This window comes from Siniperca chuatsi, linkage group LG10 (assembly GCF_020085105.1).
Source record: "Siniperca chuatsi isolate FFG_IHB_CAS linkage group LG10, ASM2008510v1, whole genome shotgun sequence".
Classification (NCBI taxonomy): Eukaryota; Metazoa; Chordata; class Actinopteri; order Centrarchiformes; family Sinipercidae; genus Siniperca; species Siniperca chuatsi.
Genome location: NC_058051.1, coordinates 2,055,760 through 2,067,450, shown reverse-complemented (window position 1 = coordinate 2,067,450; position 11,691 = coordinate 2,055,760). Strand labels below are relative to the sequence as shown.

At 42.1% G+C, this 11,691-nt stretch overlaps 3 protein-coding genes across 3 annotated transcripts; 1 reads left to right on the top strand and 2 right to left on the bottom strand.

Moving 5' to 3' along the window:
* Nucleotides 1-184: 184 nt before the first annotated feature.
* mrpl49 (mitochondrial ribosomal protein L49) lies at nucleotides 185-1,005 on the bottom strand. Its single transcript, XM_044211295.1, has one exon. The coding sequence runs from the start codon at nucleotides 960-962 to the stop codon at nucleotides 426-428; it is 537 nt and encodes a 178-aa protein (XP_044067230.1). The 5' UTR covers nucleotides 963-1,005; the 3' UTR covers nucleotides 185-425.
* Nucleotides 1,006-2,522: 1,517 nt separating this feature from the next.
* si:dkey-93l1.9 (uncharacterized protein LOC562339 homolog) lies at nucleotides 2,523-7,446 on the top strand. Its single transcript, XM_044211287.1, has 4 exons — nucleotides 2,523-2,691; nucleotides 4,450-4,684; nucleotides 6,277-6,412; nucleotides 6,490-7,446. The coding sequence occupies exons 1-4, from the start codon at nucleotides 2,629-2,631 to the stop codon at nucleotides 6,566-6,568; spliced, it is 513 nt and encodes a 170-aa protein (XP_044067222.1). The 5' UTR covers nucleotides 2,523-2,628; the 3' UTR covers nucleotides 6,569-7,446.
* emd (emerin (Emery-Dreifuss muscular dystrophy)) lies at nucleotides 7,276-11,691 on the bottom strand. Its single transcript, XM_044211288.1, has 7 exons — nucleotides 11,563-11,691; nucleotides 11,096-11,174; nucleotides 10,533-10,628; nucleotides 9,535-9,566; nucleotides 9,407-9,432; nucleotides 8,353-8,412; nucleotides 7,276-8,265 (listed from the first exon to the last, which is right to left on the bottom strand). The coding sequence occupies exons 2-7, from the start codon at nucleotides 11,172-11,174 to the stop codon at nucleotides 8,073-8,075; spliced, it is 486 nt and encodes a 161-aa protein (XP_044067223.1). The 5' UTR covers nucleotides 11,563-11,691; the 3' UTR covers nucleotides 7,276-8,072.

Below are 11,691 nucleotides of genomic sequence, written 5' to 3'. Positions count from 1 at the left end.
ATGGATAAAACAAGCAGCTCAATTACATCACAACAATCTCCGAGGGAGAGAGAAACCGAAAGGGCTGCGTGCTGTTAAAACGTTTGATGACAATCTCAACAGGAACTAAAAGGTGAAGCGACACCGATGTCTTGCACATATAACCTCTGTCCCTGTCTCTAATGACACACAACAGTCAGGGGGCTGTGCTTTCATATTTAATGTTACATTCATCACATACAAATATGTACACTGTTGGACACCTTATGATTGCATAACTTCATCATCTCTGGTGGCAAGAGTTCAATAGAGTAGGCGAAAGCTGTCCTTCCACATGGACTGAAACGGGTTTTAAAGGTGGACCGTGTTTCAGTGGTCCTCTCCATCGCCACAGGGACAGCTCTCTGCCCCCGGACCTGGATCTTGTGACAGTCCTGGAGGCTCCGTCAGAAGCCTTTACTGGCCAGCCATTCCTTCAGCTCCTTATCGACGTGACCTTTGACCTTCAGGGTCATGGTGACCTCATTGACCTGTGTGGGCAGCTCTCTCCCCGTCACCTCCTGCAGGTACTGCTTCACGTCCTTCTCCAGAGCCCAAATGTCCCCCTCCACTTTTCGTACGAGCGTCGTCCTGCGGCTGCCGTGGGTCTGGTCGGTGTAAACCGGGATGTTGTGCATGCGGGAGCGGCGGATCATGTACGGCAGAGGCGGCGGTGAATCTGCCGGAGGGGTCCAGCCAGACGGGGTGGGACCGGCGTGCTTAGGCGGAGCGGGGACCCGTGACGGTGGGATGAGCCGCTCTACGAACTTGTATTCCTCCGTAGACTCTAATATCACCGTCGTCTTTTCTTCTGGAGCAGCTTCACAAACGAACCTGACCCCGACAGCGGCGGCAGGAGGGCCCGCTGTCCGGCTGCGCAGGCCGAAAGCTCCTCGCAGCGCGCTGCGGAGCACGGCGGACTGAAGGGTGAAGCAGGCCGCCATGTTGTGTAGCAGCGTGAAGAAGCCGGAAGGAAACAGTCAAGAACTTCCTGTAGCGTTAGACAATTCCATTTTAAATAATTACTTTTAAAAAAGTATTTAAGTTTATTCATATTTAGAGCATAAGTCAATCCCGTGTTTTTAATTTTCTTAAATATTTATATTTATTGGATTTATTGATCGGAAAAGCACGTGTGATGTGAAAAGTGTCCATTATTACCTTAAATGACAGAAGATGTCATAACAAGGTCATTGAAGCCGCTCTCATTATAGATATGTTTTACTGGCCTCATTAGAACAAAGTGTGACAGGATTACTCCAAAACTGACATTATTAAAATAAGGATTTAACATTTTCGTCTCCATCAAAAGCAAAAGTGCATTTTACAAACAATTAATATAAATCCATGTAATTAATTCATTCACCAGAAGTTTAGTTTTGAAGGTATATTTGCACTTTTTATAAAGGTTTTTGTAGACATTTATTTTATGATTGTGCTCAAAAAAACTAAATTTCAACTTTCTAATATAGTAACATTGATTTCAGAATCTCTGCAGGACAAAAAGGTTGAATATCTGGTAAACAATAAGCTAAGATTTTGCTGGCAAGATATTTTTTTTACAAAAATGTATTAATCTCCTCCTTCATTTTAAGCATTTAAAATTGCTTCCTTCCAGAGCAGCATCCAAACAGCCGACTGAATCTTCATCTTCAACCTCCGGGCGCCTTTAGATTGACCTGCGATTTGTGAGAAAAATCCTCAGCACAATCACAGAGCGGAAACATTGTGCCACAGGTCACGTGATGTTTTTTGTCTTTGTGGGATATATTTTTTTGTACTTGTAAGACTGTACCTATTTCTGAAACCTGATGTATTCGAAAAATGTTGTGTATTTGTTTGATTGGTATGTTTTGTATTTGCAAAACAAAATGCGTTAGTTTGTAATTCAACTGGTAAAGCAAAAGAAAACATCTGTAAAACTTCTTGGAGTACAGTGGCCTCTACTGGACGATGTAAATAATAAAAACAAACCAAAAAAAGTTAAAACAGGGCTTTACTTGAGTAAATTGACTCCTTTGAATGTGGAACTGTTGAGATAATTATCACGTAAATAATAATATAGTGGTGCTTGTTCATGGCATAGACCAAACAACACATGTTCACAACAAGGCAGGAAGAGACTCCAGTGCAACAGCCCAAACCTATTGTCTGATCAATGGCATAATGAAGGAAGTAGGTGCTTCTAAATCAAAGCTGTGGACTGTATTCTTATTATTCAAATACTATGTCGAACAACTTTTTAAGATACTGAGTGTTTTTGGTGTCACACACGGAGGAGACAGAATAAGACCGTTATATGATTCACTCTGGGAAGAAACGGAAACCCTAGAAATATAAACATGAACATATTATTGAGGAAGTGAAGTGAAAGTGAGAAGTTGCATTATAACTAAAACACTTCCCAACAAGTTCAACTCATCAGTGGTTCAAAAGAGAGAGAGAGACATATAGTGGGAGGGGTCTTTTTAATAATGTCCCTGTGACTGAGGCGTTGCCTGACTTGTTAGTCCTACTACTCCCTCGACTTTCTCTGTGGCCAGTTCAGCAGTGAGCTGTGAGACTACATCTCGTCACAACGGCAGCAGAAGGACAGTGTCCTGATAGAGAATGGACACAGAGCACAAACAGAACGGAGAGGACGTAGCTCTGAATAAACTGGACGACATAGAGGTAAGCAACCCAGACTGACGAGCCCCGTCCCTCTACTGTTCTCCACAACAGGGCTGACAACCAACCCGAAAAACCTAAACTTCAGTGAAGAGACCAATGCAAAACCTTTAGCATTTTATTGCATGCAGTTGCAAATGATAAGTATCCCAGCTCCCTTGATTTCATCTTTAATAACTTTACACTGTGCACGTTTGTCCCTTACAGTTTTCCTCATTCACTTTGGCTCAATTCTTGAATGAGGATAATTTTTTTCAAAACAGTAAGTTCAAATCTGTGATCAATTAGTTTGTTGCTCACAACAGATTTGAATTTCTTGTTCATTCAAGCAAATTGCACAAGTTCAACTGTCTATAATTTGCACAATAACCACGTGCACACGGCTCTCTGATCAAATCTGATGAGCTGATAATCACTGAAAATGTCAAACTCTTTACAACTTTTACGAGCCATCACATGCAAAGTGATCCATTCAATTATAAAATCTGTCAGACATACATGTATATTCCATAAATATCCATGACATGGAACGTTTGTGATGTCTGCTGAAGTGGCAAATTACAGAACTACCACAGTTTTTTTTCATTGTTTTGGGGTTTTGTTTTTTATGGCACAGATGTCATTTTGTGGTCAAGTTTTCTGTTCACTGTATATGACTTTACATGAAAGATCAAAGGTGAATTGAGCTTTGGTCTCTCCTCTGTTTACAGTACATGTGACACATTGCTACACAAATACATGTACTGTATACATACAGCTGTGCATATGCTTTTTCTGTGTACATCATTTGGCCTGGAGTTAACACACTGCAGTAAAAAGTAAACTATCTACTTTCTAAAATATGTTTACATATATATATATATATATGGCCCATGGCATCCAAAAAAAGCAGGTCTTCTAGTGAGCCCCCATATTGATTGTCTACCAGTGGTTCAACCGAACAGTGATTTTTCCCCTGCTTTTGTTTGAATCATTGTAAAAGGCTGGAAACACCTAGAATTATCCAGTGATTCTCAATAAAACACCCCTGGACTGGGAACCCCTGCTCTAGTGTTTATGTCCTCGTGTGAAATCAGTGTTTCTCTCCATAGTTGTCCGCTGTGTGTAGAGATGAACGACAGCTTTGTCACTCAGAGAGCGTTGCACCCAGGTGTGACATCTCGTCTACCTGTGCTACAGGACTGGGCAAAGCCCCGAGAAAAAGAATTCGCCACCGAAGTGGTTTAAACAAACAAAACAGTCACTTCCTCTCAGTGGGACAGAGGGAGGTGAAGGTAGGGACACTGTGACCCAGAACAACAGTTTACCTGTCCTCAGGTTTCAGTATCTGACACAGAGTCAGTTTCAGTCCATTCTCTCTGCACATGCACGAATCAGTTCAAGTGACAAATTGTCAGGTTTCTGGAGTTATAGAAAGAGAACGCCCCACAGCGTGTTGCGTCTTGTTGCCTCTCTCTCTTTTGCCCAGGTGAGTCATCACCTGTGACTCTGCCACTTCCACTCCTCCTCTTATAGCCACACTTGAGTACATAGAGCAAATGGTAACAAAACACACAACGGCGCACTCTAAACCATAGTGAGGCGTGGACACATGTACAGAGAGCAATCAGGCCTGTGAAAGAGAACAAAATAACAACACTGTTCCTTAGGAGAACCCCCAAATCGTGTTGTCCTTTACTGTCTAAGCATCTGTGTGACTTTGTTCTTCAACAGGACCCCAAACTTTCACTCAGACCTAACCTATCCTCTCTACACTCGCAGGCACCGACAGCCCCCTCTGAAAAAGTGTATCGCCCCATCAACATAAATCACTACGCCACTAAGAAGACTGTGGCTCAGAGCATGCTGGACATTTCCTTGCTGATGGCCAACTCGTCCCAGCTGAAGACCGTTCTCTGTGTGGGGCCTCATTACCGTTACTACATCCCCCTCATTGTCCTGCTGTCTCTGTCCATCTCGTTTCAGGTCATGGTGGGGCTGCTGCTCATCTTTATTGGCAAGTGACTGAGACTTTTTGCACCTCCATTGTTATCGTTCCTCCTTCTCCAGCTTTCTCGCACTTTAAATACATACTTTTGATCTTAGAAACTTTAAGTTTGGAAGGCGCAGAGAATCAAAGCAGGCATACAAAGAGTGTTTCAAGAGGTTCAGTGATTTTGATGAACCAAGAGAAGACAACCCAACTTGAAAACGAGCTCCAGCCTTGTCTGCCTGAAAGAGAACATGCTCTGGTGCTTTGCTCTTCTCTCTGTGTGGCATGGCTTCCCTCCAAGCGACAACCCGTGTGCAGAACCAATGCATTCAGAGCTGTAAGATGATGTCAGGTGTACTTTGGCTAAAATGGAGACACACTCACATGGCGTTTTCAGTAGGCCTAAAATAAGCAGTTTGGTTCATTGTTAAAGGAATAGTTTAACATTTTGGAAAATACACTTATTCGCTTTCTTGCTGAGAGTTATCTGAGAAGACAGAGACACTGTCGTATCTGTACGGTAAATATGAAGCTATAGAGACAGCAGCCGGTTAGCTTAGCTTAGCATAAATAGTAAATGGACTGCAATTCTATTATTATTAATAACGCTTTTCTACCTTAATGGACAAAGCGCTTTACAATTTGTCTCCCGTTCACCCATTCACACACATGCCATGCAAGGCCTTGGTCTGCCCATCAGGAGCAACTCGGGGTTCAGTGTCTTGCCCAAGGACCCTTCGACAGGAGCCAGGGATCGAACTGCCAGCCCTGGATACGGGAAACAGCTAGCATGGCTGTCCAAAGGCAACAAAATCCGTTTACCAGCAGCTCTAAAGCTCACTGATTAACATGTTATTTCTCCTGGAGTTACCCTGCAGAAACAGTCAGCACAACCCGTGTAAAACCTTCACTTCTTGTTTTTGCACTTCTGTTTTTGTGTGAATGAAAAACCAACGAGATATAACATGTTAATTAGCTTTAGAAGTGTTCATTGGTGGATTGTGTTACCCTCAGGCAGAGCCAGGCTAGCTGTTGCCCATTTCCAGTCTATGCTAAGATCAGCTAACAGGCCGCTAACTGTAGTTTCATATTTACAGTACAGACATGAGAGTGGTATCAATCTTCTCATCTGACTCGGCAAGAAAGCAAATCAGTGTATTTCCCAAAATGTCAAACTGTCCACCCATACCTCATATATTGCCAGTTGTGTTTGGGCTGTCACTTACTGTGCTACATTTAGTAGTCAGCTCAAACACTCAGCTCCACTCTTCTGTGTTTAATAATCTAACTATTTGTATATAAATACATATTTAACATTAATTTTTATCTACAAGTGTGTTTGTCAGCAGCGTTTGGTGCCTACAACATTTAATTACATGTCTTGTTTTTAGACTCACCAGCACAATCTTCAGATCTGTATCTTATCCTAAAGTAAACTAAGCTTCCCTCCTAAGTCCAACATCAGAGTTTCTTTAAATGAAAAGGTCTCCGGCTTTTATACAATGTTTGAAAGTTTCGATTCCTTCTCCCCCCCCTTCTTTACGTCTGTCGCTCGTGCTCATCAGTTTTTATATAGCTAATTTTGTTTTTGCTGTTGTGCGATTCTGTGCCAGCAGTGAAGTATGATCTGAACAACGTCAGGAAACACAGCAAGTTGAACACAATGAACAACATAGCAACAGTCTTTGTCTTCGTCACCGTCCTCATCAACGTCTTCATCACAGCACTTGGATTTGAGAGAAATAATGACAGGTGGGCCATTACAGAACACACACTCTTACTCTTACTGTTGTGAACTCTTGTGACCTTGTTCGTGTTTTTCTTCCCAGGTCATTCGTGTCACCTGTGATATCAGCGCCTCAGCTATCCCCTGTGCCCACCGGCTTTAACGTGACTGGTAGCATTTAGACCAGTCTTCGGACCAAAATATAAGACACTTCCTTGTTCTCTGTTATCACAAAGCCTCGGTGGGACAGCTGCCTTTGTGTAACTGCTGTATCAGCTCCCTGTTCAAATTATGACTTGTGTGAGCAAAGATTCACCAGCTGGAACAACAATTCCTGACTGGCTCTAGCACCACGTTAGTGCTGAGAGGCTTTTGTGGATCCAGACTGAGACCCAGATAAGGATCGCCAAGTAAAACCTCATCCTCAGTGACCCATCGACCACGACCTCAACTCAGGATCACAGCTGTTAAATTGAACTCGACCAGCTGAAAACCTCAGTTTGAAAACATGACCACTGCCTCATCTTCCCTCGAGTAGATGCCAAGAGGCTCTGCTGCGGCGTGCTGTCCGCTGACCTTGGCAGTGTTGAGCTAATCTGTTACCAAATGTGCAGAATGAGCTTTTTTTTTTTTTTGCCAACCTGTTTAAAGCTTCTATCTTGTAAACATAACACTGATATTGTTTTTGTTCAAATGTTAGATTGATGGAATTATGCTTACTTACAGTTTTGTAACTGACTAAATAAATAAATAAATTATGTCAGTAGAGAATTTGACAGAATTAATATTTAACTCTTTCACCTCATATTAACATTTTTGAATCCTTTAGGAATTCCCTCCTCTCAAATGTCACATTTTACAGAAAGATCAAACACTCTAGTGCAATGTCTTAAGAGCTGGAGACCCGATTTCATTTTTTTATTAACACATATAGACAACAGCCTTTGGTTTTTGATTGGACATGACGAGGAGGGCAGCTTGGAAATATGAAAGACAGCCTCAGTTCACAAGTCTGTTGTGCTATCTTCATGTATATCTCACAAATAAGAACAAATCACGTTAGAGAACAGCTGTATAAAAGAAATCAAATACACAAAACTCTGCATAGCTGAAAGACATTCATGCAGGAAAGCAAAGACACTGAAGGAGAAGGCGAGCATTGTTCTTTATTTTTTCTCAACAAATCCCATGAAAAGACCAAAACCATGACCAGACTACGCACGTGTTAGTGTGCGTCTCAATACTTTCTGACTTTCCTAGTCCGTCTGCGGCTCTCAGCCCCGGGCCCACTGGTTCCTACTGAATGTGGAAATCTTTAATGGCTCAAAAATATATCATTGGAGGAAACAGTGCATCTGTTGGGCACTATTTCCAGCGGCGGATGAATCCACGTTTGCTGCTCTAGTGAGTGTTTGGGGCAGCAGGACGATGTCTGTGGGACTGAGTCAGAATAAACTACAGTGTGTGGAGCTCTATGGCTCAGAGGAGGAAGATCCATCAGGCTGTGATACACAGACTATAATTTGTCTGGTTTTGGTCATTTGATGGGATTTGATGACACTAAGAAATATAGGATATTGCCAGCCTTTACAAGTTTATGGAATGTAGTCAAACGGTGACCACTAATGACATGAAATGCCTTTAACAGAATTAAAAAAACACCTGACATCCTAACAACAAATCAGATCATTGAATCCCAAAAGGATTTTCTTCATTGTTTATCACACGGCAGTAGGCGTAGTAGAAGACAGCTGCTAACACGGCTAACAGCAGCAGCAGCCTAGTCACTCTCCACATCCCGCCTCCAGACTTTTTGACTGGCTCCCTGGGTTGTACTGCGCTGTGATTGGCTGTTCTGTTAGTGGTCTGGATAGGGGGCCTGAAGCACAGCAGGTGAGAGGTGATTTAGGCCAGGTGATGAACTCATTTGCTCAAACACACCACTAGTTTATTCTGCAAGACTCACTCTGTATCTTGGTCCGATTCCTTGTCTTCATCTGTCGCAACGTTGCCTCTTCGTTTCAGCCTGGATGGAGGAACACTTTGCACTTGAAATTTCAATCTAGTATTTATACAAAGTAACCAACACAGCTGTCAAGTAATTATGAAACCAATGTGCAGTATATTCCCAGCGTTGGAAAGTAGCTAAGTACATTTACTCAAGCACTGTGCAATATTAAGGCACTTCGTCCTTTGTCCTACTGTATACTTCTCGTCCAGCACGTGGCACTTTTCACTCCACTACATTTATCTGACACTTATGCGTAGTTACTAATGATTTTGCATGAAATGAAAATTTGCAAGTGCATCTTTAAATTTACGTTTCTCTCTCTCTCTGTGTCTCTGTCTGTCTGTCTCACTCACTGTCTCTCTGCTGTATTCTCTCTCCCTCAGTGTGCGTCTGATAAAACAGTGCTGCACATTTTACACCTGCTATTCCCAGATGTTAAATTTCAGCACAGTTTTCTCTGCCACAGAGGTCAGTCTGCGGTGATAAATCAGGTGCAGCAGACGTTTGTATGAATTTCCATTCCCTCCTCCCACATTTTGTACAGAAACGCCCTCAAATACATATTGCATGAGACCAAACTTTCAATGTTCAGCAGTGGTACGTTTCTTCCATTTTACTGGTGCCAAACCTCTGAGTGGTCCTTCAGTAAATACGGAAAAACGCAATGTAACTGTATAATGCTTATAAAAGGCTCTGCAAACCCTTAGTCTTGATATAATTCTAGTGCAGCAACCTGCCTTTGCTTATTCTCTCTTGTCTCAAACTACAGGCACCCAATTTTAAAAATGAGTTGATTTAAATTAAGAACAGACGATGCTGCTACTTTTACTTTTAAGATATTGGAACTAGGAGACATACACAAATACACAAAGTGTGGGAGGCGTGAGGGCTAATACGGGCCCAACAAACTTTTGCCCCCTCCCAGGTTAATCAGGGCATGATCTTGTATCAATATAGTTTATATGCCTTGTGCTTTTTCCGTGTGTGTGTGTGTTAAAACTGTACTCACATGCCCTCATGAACCTCGTGTCTAACCTGTGAAAATGAAAGCAGGACAGTTTGTGAGATTATTTACAGTCGCAGAGCAGAGCAGAGGAATTTGGCACATCGAGGGATAAGCAGACTTTCCGGACTCACCGGACTGTATGTGATGTAGGTAATTTCCTCCTCTGCAAAGACAAAAAAACAACACATTAGCACACTTTGGACCTCATTCACATAAACAGTTATCGACTACACTGAGTATTACTTTCTAAGAATATGATAAGATGGTAATCACAGAAATAATAAAGTGAATGAACACCAGATGGCACGTGGCTCACATCCACGCCTGTAATTCTAATTGGTTTGATTCACAACAGTGTTGTGTAAGAACAGCTCTTCTATTGTTTGTGATGTTTGATTTCAACGTTCAAATCTATACGAGTGTATTCAGGTTTAATTCAGCAGTCAACAATTCAAAGGCCACATTATTTTGTACAGATCACTGGATATCTTCTTGTATTCACAGAGACGTGGCTATGCGCTCTTTGCAAGACGCAGCAAGTTAATATAGAGCTTCATTATAGTTTCCAAGAATGACCTGATCCGAAACCTCTATGACCCTAATCTTCTGCTGAATGTCGTTCCCTCTGTGTAAAGAAGGGAGATAGAAAAGTCAGCAGCTAAAGATTAGAGCTGAAACAATATTTCCATTTATTGATCGACAGAAAATGAATCAACAATCTTGACGTGTGTCTTTTTGACATGTGGTGGTAGAAATTGTGGGCCGCTGCCATTAACCAGCGTCTGTTTCTTTTCTTACATTATCACGTTTTCTGTTTTTAGATAGATTTTTATGTTTTTATGTGTGTGAATGAATTGTTTGTGTATTGACTCTTGTCACTCCCTTAAGTATTTCGAAATGATGTATTTTGATCATTTATTGTTTAAGTAATTTTTCAAGCAACATGCCTCCTGTTGTTTATCTTACGTGATGGTAAATTGATTATCGTTGGGTTTTGGATTTGTTGGTTGGACAAAACGAGCTACTTCAAGACGTCACCTGGGGTCTTGATTGATCGATAATGAAAATAATCATTAGCTGCAGTCAAATAAAGGTGCGAGTAGACCTGACTGACCGGAGAGCACCCTACCTTCCTCTCTGTAGAAGGTCTTATCAGACGAGGGTTTCACTGGAGCGCTCTTCATGGCCTTCTCCAGCTTCTGCTCATACAGCTTTCGAGTAGAGTCTGCGTTCACACAAGCACATGAACATCCCAATCCCAGTCAACAGAAAATATACAACACACGTCTGCATCGTCTAAGTGTTGGAGGGAACTTGGAGAAAGTTTCACATGATGGAGCTTCGTCATGTGAAATGTTACAATGAACCGGTGCATTATGAAAATCTCTGGGTTAGGTTTGGGGATTTTATTGATCCCATTCTAACTTATTTATTATATCTCATTAAGGTGTAATGGATCCTGAAAATAAAGGATTAAAGTGAACACTCTGAAGATTGGAAAGAGAAACCCCAGCATAGTCACATGTAAAGAATTAAAAACATGCTGAACATTACTTATAAAATATGGCTTTTTTTAACTTTTCTTAGTCTCTATTACTATTATTTTATTGTTTCGGTTACAGATCTCTGTTTTCTGCCTACAGCTGTTCAGACGTGATGGAGTGGATGAAGGTATGTGTGCATGTTCCTCACCGACTATGGGTCCATGTTTGATGCCGTACTTCGTCAGCAACTCGCTGATCTCCTCGGTACTTTTCTCACTCAGAGACATCTGCAGATCGATGGACAGTCAGACAGACAGATCGATGGACAGATAGTTAGTAACAGCATGGAGAGGGAGGACAGGAGGACAGGGAGGGGGAGCTGGACGGCTGCCCGCCCGCCTGCGATCCAGCAGGAAACTGCGGTGGTCATTTGAAAGTCAAAGCAAATAATTCGACGCTAAACCTTATTTTCTTTAAATGTTTCAGCACTTTGCTCCGATATCTCCGTGATGCCGTGTTGAAGCCTCGCCACAGCAGAGCGGCGGAGTGAAACAGACCTCGCGGCTCTTTTTAAACTTGGCGAGCAATAAACGCGAGCGATTAAAAAAAGGAGAAAAAAAGAAAGAAATGGTAGATTTGCTGGTTTAAAAGTTGAAGCGAAATAATTTCACTTACCTTTGAAAAAGACAAACGAGTCAGCGGTTGAAAAAGAAAATGTGGCTGAAGGTAGGAGGAGATTCAGGCTGGAGCAGAAGAGTGGGTGTAACTTGTGCGGAACTTGGCACAGCGGCGGGCCGCGGTGGA

Bases quoted from the DNA above. Each gene is read 5' to 3' on its own strand.
- mrpl49 (XM_044211295.1), bottom strand. From the start codon at position 962: ATGGCGGCCTGCTTCACCCTTCAGTCCGCCGTGCTCCGCAGCGCGCTG.
- si:dkey-93l1.9 (XM_044211287.1), top strand. From the start codon at position 2,629: ATGGACACAGAGCACAAACAGAACGGAGAGGACGTAGCTCTGAATAAA. The intron at 4,685-6,276 runs GCAAGTGACTGA...CTGTGCCAGCAG, and splicing joins GCTGCTGCTCATCTTTATTG to TGAAGTATGATCTGAACAAC. The intron at 6,413-6,489 runs GTGGGCCATTAC...TTTTCTTCCCAG, and splicing joins TTTGAGAGAAATAATGACAG to GTCATTCGTGTCACCTGTGA.
- emd (XM_044211288.1), bottom strand. From the start codon at position 11,174: ATGTCTCTGAGTGAGAAAAGTACCGAGGAGATCAGCGAGTTGCTGACG. The intron at 10,629-11,095 runs GTGAGGAACATG...GTGTGAACGCAG, and splicing joins CAAACATGGACCCATAGTCG to ACTCTACTCGAAAGCTGTAT. The intron at 8,266-8,352 runs GTGAGTCTTGCA...GCTGTGCTTCAG, and splicing joins GAATCGGACCAAGATACAGA to GCCCCCTATCCAGACCACTA.